This window comes from Triturus cristatus, chromosome 1_2, assembly GCF_964204655.1.
Source record: "Triturus cristatus chromosome 1_2, aTriCri1.1, whole genome shotgun sequence".
In the NCBI taxonomy this organism is placed as follows: domain Eukaryota; kingdom Metazoa; phylum Chordata; class Amphibia; order Caudata; family Salamandridae; genus Triturus; species Triturus cristatus.
In genome coordinates this window covers 839,689,673-839,705,400 of record NC_140580.1, presented here as the reverse complement: position 1 = coordinate 839,705,400, position 15,728 = coordinate 839,689,673, and the positions used below count along the sequence as shown (strand labels likewise).

The window sequence follows — 15,728 nt, the reverse complement described above, 5'->3', positions numbered from 1 at the left end:
CCTACCCTATGCCAGTGGGGTGGGTACAGGAGCATGAGCCCTGTGCCCCTTCGGTACCCAGGTCCATTCCTGGGCACTGTAAGTGCAGTGCTGCCATTTAAGAGTATATGGTGCTGGGAGATCGTCAACAGGAACTCCACAGCACCATGATGGCTTCCCTGAAGACTGAGAAGTTTGTTATCAAACTTCTCAGCACATTAAACCCGCACTGATACCAGTGTAGGATTTATTGTACAATGCACGACAGAGGGCATCTTAGAGATGCCCCTTGAACCTAACCTACAATCTACGTGTGGTCTGAGGGGCTGCCTAGGCTGCCACACAGCAGACATGTTGCTGGACCCCTGGGTAGAGAGCCATCAGCTCTCCTGGGCCTGCAACAATGCACATCCTGGGCGAGGTGCTAGGTCTCCACCAGGATGGGCAGGGGAAGCTTCAAAGGCATGCCGCCTTTGTGAGCTTCTCCAGGCCACTTGCTGTACTCAGCAACTGGCCCCTACCGGTTCTAAACCCCCACTCTGGCGGGAAGACTGTCCGGAAACCCCAAGGAAGGACAGGGGGTGTGCCAGCCTCTGCCAACCCCACCCCTCAGGTGGGGGAGGCGAGGTGAAGCCCATCTCCGGACTCTCGCTATCTTGAAGATGGGGAGCCCTGCCCAATCAGGACTAGGCCACTGCCCCCCTCCCACAGGAGAGTGGCAATATAGGGGGTGTACCCACCCCAGGGCAGGGACCCAGTGGCCCCTGCCCTTTACCTACCTGTAACGCCCCTAAATCTAGTATTTAGGGGCAGCCTGAATCCTTAGATCCAGATTCCGAAACAGCAAAGATGATCAAGAAGAAAGAAGACCTGCCGTGCAGCTGCTAACAAGAGGAAGACACCAACTGCTTTGGCCCCAGCCCTACCGGCCTGTCGACCCTCGCTCCTGCTAAATCCCGGCATCTCCCGTGGCCAGCAACCTCAAAAACCCCGGAGGACCTGGCTACCTTGTGACTCTGAGCGTCTGGGACTCCCACGAGCAGTAGTACTGCTCAAAGCAAGTAACTGACCCCTGGCATCAGCCAGGAACCGCAAACCCTGCACACTCTGCACCCGCCAAGCCTGGGCTGTGCTGGAGTGGACAAAGACCACGAGGACGTCCCCCCGGCGACACTGCCCCAGAATCCGGCACCCAAGGACCCACCTCGACGCTCCTGACAATGCCTGCAGCCTTAGAACCAGGGACCCCCCCAACCGCGATCAACTGAGGGTAAGATTTCCCGACACCAAAAGGCACCCCTGCATCCGGCGCCCTGCGGCCCCCTGTGCCCAACTCCTGGGTACCTACCTATCCTCCAACTACCCAACTTACCTCTCGAAGTGGTGGTCGCACCTGAAGAATCTTCGTCCCCGAGCTTGCAGCCTTTGTTCGTTCTTGAGCTTCTTCATTGCAATCCATTGAGCGCCCGACGGCTCAAAAGCACCCTGCACCCAGCCACCCGAGTGGGCCTGGCAGTGCAACTTCTACTCTAACCTACTTCCCCATTTGCCCTGAGCAAGTGACCAGGAGCCCAGCTCCCACAGCCGCGTGGCCTGCTAGCTAGCAGCCACCAACCACGGGCCCCCTGCCTTCCATAGGATAACATTGGGCCTACCTCACTCTGCACCCGGCTGCCCCTGTGCCGCTGAGGGTGTAACAACTTTACTTACCTGACCCTGGGAGACCCCTGAGTCTATGCCCAGCACCTTAACTCTGCCAGTCGAGTACTTACCCAAAAGCAGATAGCTCACTTTTCTACCATAGGGTAACATTGGCTGGTTTCACTTGAAAATTCTTCTAAGTGTTGAGTTTCTAAAAAATATTCACCTAAAATCAACCGAGTAACGAAATCGAAAATACTCACCTGCTATTAGGAGAGATCCGAGTGCTGGATCTTGGTGCCCAGCTCTGACCCTGAAAAGTAATTACAACCATACTTACCGCTAGCTCAATTTTCTCCCATAGGAAACTATTGACTATTTTTCTGTGACATTTCTTCTGTGTCGATTTTTGCAAACTACAAATATTCTTTAAAAATCGTACCAACTGTGAAAACGTAATTGCTTACCTGTTTTAGATAGATGTCTCAGTACTGAGCCTAGGAGCCCAGCACTGGATTACAAAAGTAACAAGAACATACTTTACCTGAAACTTGAATTTCCTTCCATAGGATAACATTGCCTGGTTTTTGCTGAAAAAGTTTCTAAGTGTCTATTTTGTAAACTTACAAATATTCGTTAAAAATCGCCTGTATAACCTAAACACATTCTATCAACTGCTTACAGGTGGTACACTAGTGCTGGATCCAGGATCCAACACTGAGTTAGAAAAAGTAACAATAACCCCACTTACCTGCTAAGTGATTTTCCTTCCATAGGATAATATTGATGATTTAATTAGAAAAAGTTTCTAAGTGTCAACTTTTAAAATACCAAAATAATGCTTAAAAATCACCACAGTAACTAAATTGTGTTTACTCACCTGTTTCGAGGAACTTGTCCATTTAACTTGAAATTCCCCTTGAGCTCAATGTATTATTGTGTTTGCAATTGTGTTGCCTATTACAACAAACTGTAACTATTGCATCTAAAAGTCAATTGTCATCTCAAAGTATTTAACTAAAGCATCTCATTCTGAGAAAGTATATTTTGATACCTATTGTTGGTTCTTAAATAAAACAACCATATATTTTTATATACAAACCATTGGCCTAGAGTTCAGTTATTGAGTGTGTGAGACCATTTGCTGACTGTGTACAACAAATGCTTTACACTGTCCTGTGATACTGCCTTACTGCTCGACCAAGCTACCACTTTAGAGAGTAAGGTTATATCTAACTTTAGCCTCTGGCAAACCTCTGGGGACTGTGGACTCTGTATACACTGTACCTATTTGGGAACAGTATATACAGAGCCACTTTCCTACAGGCACTCGCTCTGCAACACTTTTCGTCACGAGTGGAGTTGCGGTCTATTGTACGCCTTTCCGCCTATTCCACTTCTGCCCAGAGTGCTGAAGAAGATTCGGCACGACCGGGCCAAAGTCATCCTTGTGGCTCCGGATTGAGCACGAAGATAATGGTATCCGACTGCCTCTTCGGGAGGATCTTCTGTCGCAGCAGGGGACGGTCCTCCACCCGAACCTGCCCAGCCTCCACCTCCATGCGTGGAGATTGAGCGGCGACTGTTGACAGCTTTCGATCTTCCTCCCGAAGTCTGTGATGTGATATTCTGGCAGCCAGGTGCCCTCCACTAAAACGGTATGCGCCTGCAGGTGGAACAAGTTTGTGGCATGGTGCACAGCGAAGGCTGTGGATCCCCTTTCTGCCCCTCTTTCTGAAGTCCTTCTGTTCCTTCTTTCTTTGGCCCAGCAGGGCTCTGCTCTGGGCACTATCAAAGGTTATCTTTCGGCCATCTCCGCCTTTTTACGACTTCCAGATCAGCCTTCTCTTTTTAAGTCCCCGGTTGTTAACCGTTCCCTGAAAGGCATTATGCACACGTTTCCTCCCGTGCCGTTCATAATGCCTCAATGGGACTTAAACCTTGTCTTGACATACCTGATGTGCGCTCCCTTCGAGCCCCTTCATAACTGTCCTTTGCAACTTCTCGCTCTCAAGACGGCTTTCCTGGTAGCTGTCACCTCTGCCAGAAGGGTGAGTGAGCTCCAGGCTCTTTCGTCCAAGCCCCCTTTCCTTTCTGTTCATCCGGACAAGGTGGTTTTAAGGACCCGTCCTTCTTTCTTGCCAAAGGTTGTCACGCCCTTCCACATCAGGCAGACAATCACTTTGCCCACCTTCTTTTCGCCTCCTTCAAGGGAGGAGGAGAGGCTCCACCGTCTGGACCCAAAATGTGCGCTTGCATTCTATCTGAAGCGTACATAGCAGTTCCGGGTGGAAGACCAGCTCTTTGTTGGCTATGTGGGCGCCAAAAAAGGTCGGGCTGTGCACAAATGGACCATCTCTCAGTGGGTCGTTCTGTACATCAAAGCATGTTACTCCTTGGCTAAGAAGGAGCTTCCTGTGGGGCTGCGTGCCCATTCTGCAAGGGAACTGCAGCCACTACTGCCTTGGGACGCGGCGTTCCCTTGCAGGACATTTGTCAGGCAGCTACGTGGGCCTCGCTGCACACGTTTACCAAGCATTACTGCCTTGACAGTCAGGTCCGGCGAGACGGCTTCTTTGGCCGTTCTGTTCTCCGTAACTTCCTGGTGTAATCTTGTTCGCAGACCCACCACCGGGGTTGGTATTGCTGGGGTATCTATTCTAAGGTAAGGAATCTATCACTAACGTGTCTCTTTCAGATGCACAAGTTACTACTTGTGTAACAATATATCTGTAAGTGACATTAGTTAGTGATAGATTCCTTACTGCCCCACCCATCCTTACCGTTCTGTGACCTGATTTCTAGGGTTACGGTCATCCCTTTCAGGGCCCTAGTTTCATGGCACCCGCGGTCAGTTTCTTGCATGGATCTGCGTTCCTGGCCCATAAAGTAGTGTACAGAACTGACGTCAGCGCGCATGGGGGGCACCTAAGTAGTCTCCATGACGTCATCTCGGCGCTTACGACGCCAGCGACGGACGCGGAGCTGCACAACGCCACCTACTGACGGGCGGGGGTACTGCTACAAAAACTTTCCGGATCCAGTCTGACACCTGGGGATATTCTAAGGTAAGGAATCTATCACTAACTAATTTCTCTTACAGATATATCGTTACACAAGTAGTAACTTGTGCGTCAACTCAAGCTCGGGTCGTATTCGGCAGGTGCAGAGTCTGCCGATTTGCGGTTCCTGGCTGGCACCAGAAGCTGCAGATCAAACACGTCCTGTGTTCATGGGAGAAACAGCTTGGAAAGTGAAGGCAGGCAGGTCCTCCGGGGTTTTTGAGGTTGCTGTCCGCTGGACATGCCGGGGTTTTACAGGAGCAGGTTCGAGGGGAGACAGGCCTGTAGGGCTGGGGCCAAGTCAGTGGGCGTCGTCCTCATGTTAGCTCTGCACGGCTTCTCGTCCTTCTTCTCTTCTTTTTCTTGTGGTTGCTGGATCTGAGGAAGGAAGGTTCAGGGTGCCCCTAAATACTAAATGTAGGGGTGTTACAGGTAGGTAAAGGGCAGGGACCATTGGGTCCCTCCCTGGGGTGGGTGCACCCCCTATTCTGACACACTCCAGTGGTATGGGGGCAGGAGCCTGTCCCTGGTTGTCTGGGTCCCCCCATCCTCAAGGTGGCGGGGACTCGAGGTTGTGCTTCACCTCGCCTCCCCCACCTTAGGGGTGGAGTTGGCAGAGATGGGCACACCTCTCTTCCTCACTTGTTTTTCCTGCCGGTTCTCCCGCCCAAATTGGGGGGTAGAACCAGTGGGGACCAGTTGCTGAAAGCAGCAAATGGTCTGGAGAGCCTCACAAAGGCGTCATTGCTTTGAAGCTTCTCTTTAGTGAACCCTGCCCATCCTGAGGGAGGAGGCTTGGCACCTCGTCCCAGGATGTGCATTGTTTCAGGCCCCCGAGAGAAGCAGGCTCTCGACCCAGGGGTCCAGAAACCTGTCTGGTGGTGGCAGCCTGCGCAGCCACTCAGTCAGGTCACTGGTAGTTGGTCGTGTTTCAGGGGGCATCTCGAAGATGCCCTCTGTGGTGCATTTTACATTAAATCCCACACTGGCATCAGTGTGGGTTTAATGTGATGAGAAGTTTGATACCAAACTTCCCAGTCTTCAGTTTAGCCATCATGGTGCTGTGGAGTTCGTAATGACAACCTCCCAGCACCATATACTCCTAATGGCAGCACTGCACTTACAGGGCCCAGGAATGGACCTGGGTTCTGTAGGGGTACAGGGCTCATGCACCGGTACCCTCACCACTGGCATAGGGCACCCAGCTAGAGGGGTGACTGATGTATGCCATGGCAGTGGTTTGTGGGCATGGCACACAGAGATGTGTAATGATGTATGTAAGTTAGCGCACACCAACTATTGTAATAGCAATTAACTATGAATACATTGAAAACATGAAGCGTGCAACTCAGAAGCGGGTAAGCCCACCTCGCGAATTAACATGAAAAACTACTGGTGAACTACACCAGTATACTGAGTGCACAGCTGGGACTTTATAGAAAACAAATATGTCACATTCACAATCGCTAGGAAAATAGAATTAACATGAGCTTTAAACTCTCTGGAGCAACAGTCTCCTGGACAAATAAACAAAAAGTTTTTGCAAGAAAACTCTTTTATGAGTCAATCAAAAAGCAACAATAGTATTACACGTGGCATCAGTGTAAGGAATAACAAAGAAACCAAGAGTACAATCAGTATAAAAACTGCATAATGGCAATGAAGTAGAACGTCAATTCAAAGGGAGGTGCCCAATGCATTTCGGGATAAAAAGCATCCCTTCTTCAGGGGAAGCTGTAGAAAAAAGAAATTTGATTGAAAACACAAGAAAAATGTAGACAATCTTAGTTGCAATCACTGAAAGAAATACAAGATGCATCGTAGGGGAAACCATGAAAATGAGCTGCTGGTCTGAGTCAAGCCAAGACAATTCAACATGCACAAGAAATGGCAATGAAAGGGAATGGGGACACACGTGAAGCATGAATGTGAAACACAAATGAACCCATAGTATTAAGGAAAGTGTGGGAAATGGAAGTCATGTGCAAGGTGACAGAAATGACTCAAGGAAGTTCACAGTGTCAATCCCATCCATGTGATTGACACTGTGAACTTCCTTGTTCAAAGGCAAATTCTGACGTCTTTTCATATTCAGTAAGAGTTTATTGTGTTTGCTTTGTGTCTCACAGTATGCATGCATAATGGTCTTTTTTCAGCGCACAGTAGCTATTTTCCAGGTTCATTTGAACACTCCTTGAGTCATTTCTGTCACCTTGCGCATGACTTCCATTTCCCACACTTTCCTTAATACTACATACATAGATTAAGCGTGTCTCCTGCAATTGTGTGCCTGTGTGGGATCTGGGGGAATGTACAATGCGAACTCATTTCCCTGTGTATATCAATGAAACTGTCAGTTGATTGCTATGGTATACTGACTTTGACTACTGCTGGTAGTTTCTGTTTTGTAAAAACCAATAAAATTGTTTATAAAAAAAAACTAGCATTTCATTAAAAAATAAAACAGTACATGTGTTAAAAAGAGTACTAGATATCTGGTCAAGAAGAAAAGTCATAAATTTGGCCTACTAAAGAGGCAGACTCCCTTCTTATCTTTAAAGCATAGCAGATATAACTGAGAAACATACTGATTGGAAATCCAAGCGCTGTAAGTAATATAAACCATCTTTATGTGCACTAAAATTCATGTGGCATAATCATGGACATAAAAAACGAGATCTCGGAGTGTGATGCAGTGTGCAAAAGAGCATAAAGTGCGTTGTAGAATGAGGAACAACAGAATCGCAGGGACAACAAAAGTGAAGCACATGAAGCCTGTTGAATGTGGAAAGGCTGCTAAAACGTGAACGTACTTAATCTCAAGCATGTGAGGTAGAACCTGTCAGGATTAACTACCCAGGATGAATACTGTTCCAGTCCTTCTGAAGTAGAGATTTGCACATAGTGGAGAACCAATACCATTTCAAGGGATCTTTCTATTGTGCTATTTTTCCTAGAAATGGAAAACGTGTGCTTTACCTCCTCCTTAGAGTGAATGCCAATATTGCCTGGTGAGTTTGACAAAAAAAGCGCTCAAACCAAGGTCTTGGAAAGCTTGCTTAGCATAAGCAACCACATGATCGAAACTATATTACTCAAGCTGAGGCAGTCCTCTATTACCAAGTGGGAAAAGATGGTCTCAGGTGTGGCCCAAAATTTCATCCACAAAAGCAAAGGGGCCATTTTCACATGGACCTCCAAGTAACATAAACCTAGTTCTAGATGTGAGATCAAACTTGGCGTGGATTTGGGGATAGCCAATATCCTGCACAAAAATGTATTCTCAAGAGACTGCAGATTACCCAAACTGGCGTAGCTTCAACCTATCAGCCAAAACAGGGATTGGTTCTCTCTTAAATCAAAGTTATTTAAAACGACTATTTCTCTGTATGATTGAGTGGATGATACACCAATAAAGATCATGGTATACAGATGGACTTGCAAATTTGTATGGCTGGGGTTGGTGTGTGCTATTATACTGACCCTCTGTTCTATGGGTTATTCCAGGGCTTTAAGTGGGATGAAAAAACGGGAGTGGGGTCTCAAAGGGGCGTAGCCAATGTAATTGAGGGCGTGGCTTAAAACCACGTAAGCTAAAAATCTGTGCTTAGCATAGTGTGCCGCCCGACTTGTATTTTGCTGTTTATTACATCCAGATATGATACAACAAGTAACATTATACCTACAACAAGTCAGGACAATTGCCTTCATCGATGGTTGTTAGTTGCATAAGATAAATAAGCTGCAACTATGGCTTGTATACAATATTGAAAAAGCTTCCACTTAAAGCCCTGGCGACACCACGACAATGTTGTTGCTCCCAAGTTTCAAAAAGATAATGGACATCCAGAGAGAAAATAACTCTTTAAATGATTTCCCTTCCCCTACAACACTCACCTGGCATGATGTCATGCCGTAACTTCTCCACTAGTGAGAAGTGAGCAGTGTGAGCACACCCACGTCGATCTGTCTGCTGTCACTACGGTCCGTTTTTGCTGTACTCTGAGGCTCTGTCTGCACAGCATGTTCAAGGTCAAAAAACAATGTGCTCCGTTAATCTGCATTGGTCAGTCCAACGCATGTTAGACACACTACTGCCACAGGTGCACTACTGAAAATCGGGTGCTTTTAATATTGCGTGTAGGCTTGTTAAGACACTTGAAGAAAATCTTTTGGAGCAGAAGAGCTGTGTTTGTCCGGAGATGTAAACCCTTGCATCTAAACCTGGAGGTATGGGGTCCCCCTGACAAAGCCCAGAGGTCTTCTATAATTATTATAAACTAGTTCCTAGCACGGAGAGGCTGGCAAGGCACATTAGGCCCTTTTTCCACTAGCTTTATAAAATGATCTCCCGGTTAATATTTTATGGAATTGTAACAATGCTCACTATATTGAGTTTATGCATTTTGCTGCTAGTATTGGCTCGTGTACTGCATTATAGAGCATGTTAGTTAAAATAAACGTTTTAAACTATACTGTGTCTCTGATTACTTATGCAGTGGACAAGTATAAGTGAGTTAGCGAAAGAGTGTTCTTGCTCCCGCGATTACTGAGAGAGTCTGAGTTACATGTTCTAGGACGTCTAATCATTGGTAGCTTCGCTGTAGTGCGGAGAACGAATGAGACACTATAGCTAGTCGGATAGGGGTTCTGGGCACGAAGGTGGGCGGCTGGTACACCACTGTACACCGAGGTCCTGGTTTCTTGCGCGTAGTACTGTATATGTGCAGAATCCCTGCAACACCCTGATGAGTACTTCTGTCTTGTGGCGTGTTAAACATCACCCTGCAACCTTCCTGAGCATGGATTTGTGTATTAATGACTTTAAAAAAAAAAATAATGTAGTTACATTGTCATTGCTTTTTCCTGGCGTCTGCAGAGAGGGGCCTGTTGCAACCATGGTCATGGTCCCAGGCGGCATTTGTTAGGCCTTGTTTAACTTCCAGGATTAATGCTTGTTTTCATAACCGCTCTGAGTTACTAAACATATTCTGGATCCAGACTGTTTGTTATCTGGAGATATTTATCAGGTGATACGTTTGTGATAGCAGGGTAAGGCAGGACTGTGGAGCTGTCTGGCAGTGTTAGAGGGACTGGTCTGATTGGCCAGAGTGTGGGCCGTTTTATGGTTGTTTGTCAAATGAGCATGCAGTCTACCCATACGTTGCAAAACGCCTACAACAGCTTGTCTTTACAAGTTTAACACTGGCCCAATTTGTTAATAGGGCCCCCCTATTTGTTAGCTATCTGATTCGCTAATGGAGTACACACGTATTTTGAGCCTGGGCAATTTTCTGCCCCAGTCTGACGGTAGGAATAAGGAGAGGGAGTAAGCACCACAAAATGGTTTCCAAACATGAGAAGCCGGGTTGTTTAAGATTTCTCTTTATTGCTACTTCTGAACACGTCCTAAGACCTTGCACTAGAATACCTACAGACATGTGGTGCTTTTTGGGCCTCAAACTACTGCGCGTTTCAGTTGAAAGCTACGATTTGCTGTTAATTAACCAAAGGTGGATGTCTTCTTCTTTCTTCTCTGCAGTTGTACACGTTAATGGCGGACATTCTGTGCTTTTCATCCGATTTAACTGCAAACGGCAACCTTAAAAATGTTCAGAGTAAAAATAAAAAAAAGATTTATACTGATACTTGCAGTTGTCTTTCTTGGCACACGGGGGTCTGAGAGAATTGGGGGGACACGGGTTCTCTATAGTTTTGTTAGTCTGGAAAGTGACCACCTCGCATCTTTACTAAACCTGTCTCCTTTTCCACCGCACCATATCGTTTTACTCTGCTTGGGTTGTGTTTATTTCAAATGCACCACTATTCTTGTTGTATTTGAACATCTAGCGCCAACCGTCCAATTCCCTTCACTCGTTTTGGGTAAAGACAAGCCTTCTCACATGTTATGCCGTTTCATGTTGGTGTCTAAATAGTTTAACAAACTAAAAATGTGCTTCTATTTTGTGTATTTTTTTGATCGGTACGGTCGTGTAACGCTTTTAACATAATCCACTTTAATCTGTACAGTTTTACGAGTGTATTTGATAACTGCTGTCCACTGTGCTTGAAATGGAAAAATAGAAATACAGGTACTCTGCACAAGAGTACCTGTTTGTTTCTAAGAAGTGCCGGTACTCTCCAATTAAAAGTATTACGTCACTCCTCACGTCACTCGTCAGAAGTGCTGGTACTGTCTCCCCTTAAAATAAAAAAGTGCCGGTACTCCGTACCGGACAGTACCGGCCCATTTGAAGCACTGGCTGTCCGTTTTTAGGTCTCGGCTGCGCTTGCGCAGTCTAGCTCCGAGATTTAATGTTTCCGGAAGAGGGGTTTGAACCCGCCCCTCTTCTCCATTGGCTGGCCTCTTAAATGCTGGTCTTTCCAAAGAAGCCCCGTCTTTTTCGGATTCGGGGGCGTGTTTTATACTTTCTTTCTCTCCTCTGGAATGTAAACATTCCAGCCAATGGCAAGAGGAGAGAAAGAAAAACACGCCCCCGAATCTGAAAATGCCGCTGCCTTTCTCCGAGGCATTTCTGCTTGACCTCGGAGAAAGGCGGCAGTGTTCATGGCTGGACACTCATTTACGGAACAGTTAACCTCTCTTCCTCAATACCGCCGAAGAGCGTAAACTCAGACACCAGTGGGTATGTACAGCGGACACATAACTGTGTCGTGTATTGCTCATTCGCGGGAAACGGACCCTACATCCAAAAGCGTTTATTTTTACAGGCGTTTTGTATAGTGCAGACAAGTCCTGTTGAGAAACTAGGTGCTGTGATATGAGAAAATCTGGAATAAAGTTCAGAAATGGGCGAGGATATGTAGAGTGCGGTCGAATGTTAGGTGCGTGGCGCACCTACCACGGCCCCGTTCTCTGTCGCAGTAAGAGTTATAACCGTGCCAGCCCAGGGAGTTCTGTCTTTTCTCACTGGGGGTGGTTTCATGAAGGCGCTCAGGGGAGTGGGGCCTGGTCACCCAGAGATTTGCAGTCATCGAGGTCCGTTGGTGGATATAGTGCAGACTGCATCTAAACTTCCCGTTTCCAAATATCTGTAGTACTATCTAGATACACTGAAGGTGGGAGGTTACAGCCGGGCGTAGAAGGGGGCAGTTTGGTGGTTGTTGCAGGATTTGAGGGGAGCGTGCAGTAACTAGAGACTATAAGGTTCTCATGTAATGTAAAGCTCTCTGACCAACTTCGCGCATATATAGATTAACAAACACATAAAAAGCCAGGTGGGGGTGGCCGGTGGGACATAAATAGCCAGGCGGGGGCGGCCGGTGGGTTGCTAAATGCACGGAAGTGTGAGAAAAGTGGGTGTTACAAACAGCCGGCTGGCCAAGAGCAACCAGGAGGTTACTGGTGGTAGGTGTGGCGGGGGGGATACTTGGTAATAGGCGGGGTAACCGGAGTGGTCAAAGGTGTACTACAAGATACAGGCAGCTGCGGTTGGTTAAGTACGAGGGCGTGGCTTGGTGCAGGTACCACCAAGGTGGTTGTCTGGTAGCGAAACTGTCTCTGATCTCGGCTTCGCTCTCCATTTCTTTGCGCTCATTTAGTCCGCCAAACGCCCTGAAAATGATTAAATGTATGATATAATTGGAATTTCCCTGCTTTAAATGTTTTAAAAACAAAAACATAAACAAAAATAATGTCATGAGCAATGCCAATAGCTCTCACTTTAACAATGCCGAGACCGTTGCATTGTAAATGCTTGTTGAATGCCTGCTCGCCTCACACTTCCACACACCACCTCCTTCTTGATAAATCCACCGTGTCTGGTTAGAGACCCCGCACGTACTCTCGGTCTGCAGTTTATTTATGGAGTTTGTTTGCCCCGACATGTGTTTGAAATGCGTGTTTTTTGATTCTCGACAGAGGAAGCTCCAATAGAGAGAAGAAAGACAAGCCGTCTGCACCGTCGCCTGCCAGGTCCAGCGCTTTCCACCGGGGCAGCAGCAGCAAAGAGCTCTTAGACAACCAACTGCAGGAGGAGCAGCGAAGAGAGACGCTGGAGACCGTGAAGCAACTGACGGGCAACGCGGAGCTCGAGCGGAGCATTGCAGAGGCTGAGCGCGCCAAGACCAAGATGACGGGTAGGAGAAGCAGCTTTGAGAAATCAGGCTTTGGCAATCGTTGATTTGTTAACGAAATCCCTAACGCAGAGGCTATTTATTTATTATTTTATAAAGCGCGCGATTTCCCGCAAGTGTTTTGGCGCTATGGCAAGGCGTCTAAGCTTTGCAGTACAATTGCACAGAATGTCTGGATCATGAATTGAGACAACTAAGTGTCTAATTATAACATATCTGTGAAAATGTATGTGTTTATAGGCCTACGAATTTTTGGGATTTAGGGTTCAGACCGTAATTCAATCGGCAGTTTTTTCCAGGCCACTGAAAAAGCTCGTCCGTACATATTTTTTACCCCCGACCTTAGGGGACAATTACTAATTTGGCAGAGGCAGAACAAAGCAGTCTGGGCAGGATGTACTTTTTGAACATATTGGCACTGTATTTTTTCACGGAACATTAGATAGAAAGCTTTGTGAGACGAGCAGAGTGCTTTAAACTAGCATCTGTTCTGTACGGGGAGCCAATTAAGTTTTCTATATTGAGTGGAAACACTGTCAAATTCCCGAATGCCAAATACCAATCTGGCAGCAGTGTTCTGGATTAGCCGCAATCTCTTTGTAAAACAGGTTTAGAGACTGGCATACTGAGCATTACAGTAGTGAAACCTGCTAATAATCAAGGCTTGTATTAATAGCTGCCTTGAGTTTTGAGTAATAAGTGGTAAAACCTTTTTTTAAAGCTCTTTCATGATTTAAGAAGCAAGTAGTCGCCATGTATTAATAAAGATGTGTAACGATGCACCATGAAACGTAAAACTCCCAATAAAGAAATTAAAAAAAATAAGAAGCAAGTAGTCATTCGATTCCTTTTCTGAGGTTCAAATGACAATTTAGAGTCAAACCGGACATCTAGATTGCGGGCAGTGTCTGTCAGTTTAGGACAGGACCCTAGTGTCTGAGGCCACCATGAAGAGGGCCAACCTGAAGGACTCCAAAGCACCGGCTCCTTGGTTTTGCTTTGTTTTTAACAGCAAGGAATTGGCATTCATCCAAATGTCCACCCTCATACGGCAGCTTGACTAAATGTTATAGTTCACTTAAATCCCCGTTCCAATCGGTCTACTTTGCAGCCACCCTTCACCAGAAATCCAAACTAACACCACCTGACCGTGTTTAGTGTTACTTGAACTAAAATGGTGGTCTGAGACTAATTGCAGTTTGAGAGCTGGCCCCTGGTTAAAGCTACAAACGTATTCATTAGTTAACCCTTTGTTGAAAAGAGCAAGGGTATTATTTGTTTTATGCAACACAAAAGCCACCCACGATGGGTGGAAAACATTGCACTTGACAAGAGTACAATATCTAGATTATCAAATCAGATATGAATTCTGAAGTACTCTCTCAGTTTGGGCACCTAGCACAGTGTGCAAAAGCACACGCTGCCTCTGATTCCTCAGCTATGTGCCTCATATACCAACACTATCCATTGTTTGAGTCCACTAGTAAGCACTAAATGTGCACAGAGAACAGGGTTTGAGTATAGGCCTGCTTTTTTGATGTTTCTGGAACTGAGAGTTTTTAGAGTGTGGCTCGTCTCACGATTGCTTGGAGGTTTTTTATTTTCTGTTGGATGTTTCATTTGTTGGCAGTTAAACGCCACCTGATTAGCTTGATGTGGGATGAATGGTTGAAAAAGTATTGTTTTTATCCATCGCAGTGTGACACCACAGAACTAGAATTTTGTCTATTGCATATTAGCTTCCTAAAATTAAACGTTCAGCGCAAGTGTAATTCAATTGTTCCTGAGTTAGAAATGTGGGTTAATAATCCATTTTGAGTGAATTCACCTGTAAGCTCATTTTCCTCTGTCCCATTTTCTCTCTTATCTTCAGAACCATCACAGCTAAATGTCTAAGCCTGGCATAATAGGTGAGGTCTTTGGTGGCTACCTTGACCACCTCTCCTGCCATCTGTCGAGCAAAATGGACGTAGTTGCAATTTGTATCAGAGAACTTGTCATCTTTTCAGAGATGGTTATCTTCTCTTTTCAGAGAGGGTGGAGCTTGGCTCACCCAGGGAATCTAGCACCAGAAAATGACTACTGGCCATTGGGTAGGGAGCACCATAGCGATTATGAACTTGCAACCTATGCACTCTTAGGTTTGTGGACTTTCAGGAAGACTCTGGATTTGGTGCATGAGATTTCTGTCCGTCCCCATCTACAATGTTTGAATAAATGCAAACAGTTTTGCAGGCCACATTATATGGGCATGAAAGTAAATGTGGAATTTCCCACATATGCACAATACTTAGTCCTTCAGTTTAAGATAATGTCACTTATCTCCACAAGAAAAGAGCTATTCTAAATATATTTTCCATGAGTGAACTCGACAGTCGTTCTGGCCACTCGAGGTGACCCTTTTATTTTACTGCCGGTCATCAGAGTTGTAATTTGATGACTGATGGGGCTACCAAAGTGTGTATCCCTTTTCAGAGTGAAGTTGACTGCTGATCCACCAACCCAGGCTATGCAATGAATACCAACTGAATTGATAATCACGGGCACAGGCATTTTTGAATATTTACCCCTGTGAGAATAGTGACTACAGGATCTCTCTGGTTAAAGGTTTTGCCAGTCCCACTATCTGGGTTCCCTTACTATTCTCTTGTGTGGAACATGTATTAAATGTGTTTGTAGTTCACTGATGACTTGGCAAACGGTGAAGTCTAGTTGGCTTCCATGGGCGTGCTGCACAAGGTGGTGGGCCTCCTTTGAAATGACTAGTTCTGTTCATGTTTCAACATTCCACCCTTCAAATGAGTCTTTTCGAGGCCGAGGGACGACATACTGTTTACAGATGATCTCCGATGACCTCCCTCCATCCAACAGGCTTCAGTAAAGTGGTTCGAAAAAGATTATTTCCAGCTTGGTATGTCAAACATAGTTTGCCTTCTTAAATGAAGCCTT

At 46.1% G+C, this 15,728-nt stretch overlaps 1 protein-coding gene across 19 annotated transcripts in view; it reads left to right on the top strand.

Moving 5' to 3' along the window:
* EIF4G3 (eukaryotic translation initiation factor 4 gamma 3) overlaps positions 1–15,728 on the top strand; it is a 1,568,346-nt gene that overhangs the window by 1,239,455 nt on the left and 313,163 nt on the right. For all 19 annotated transcript variants that reach the window (XM_085608969.1, XM_085608978.1, XM_085608977.1 and 16 more), the window contains one exon: positions 12,565–12,782. In XM_085608969.1, coding sequence (XP_085465095.1) covers positions 12,565–12,782 — 218 coding nt within the window. The remainder of the gene's footprint in view (positions 1–12,564; positions 12,783–15,728) is intronic.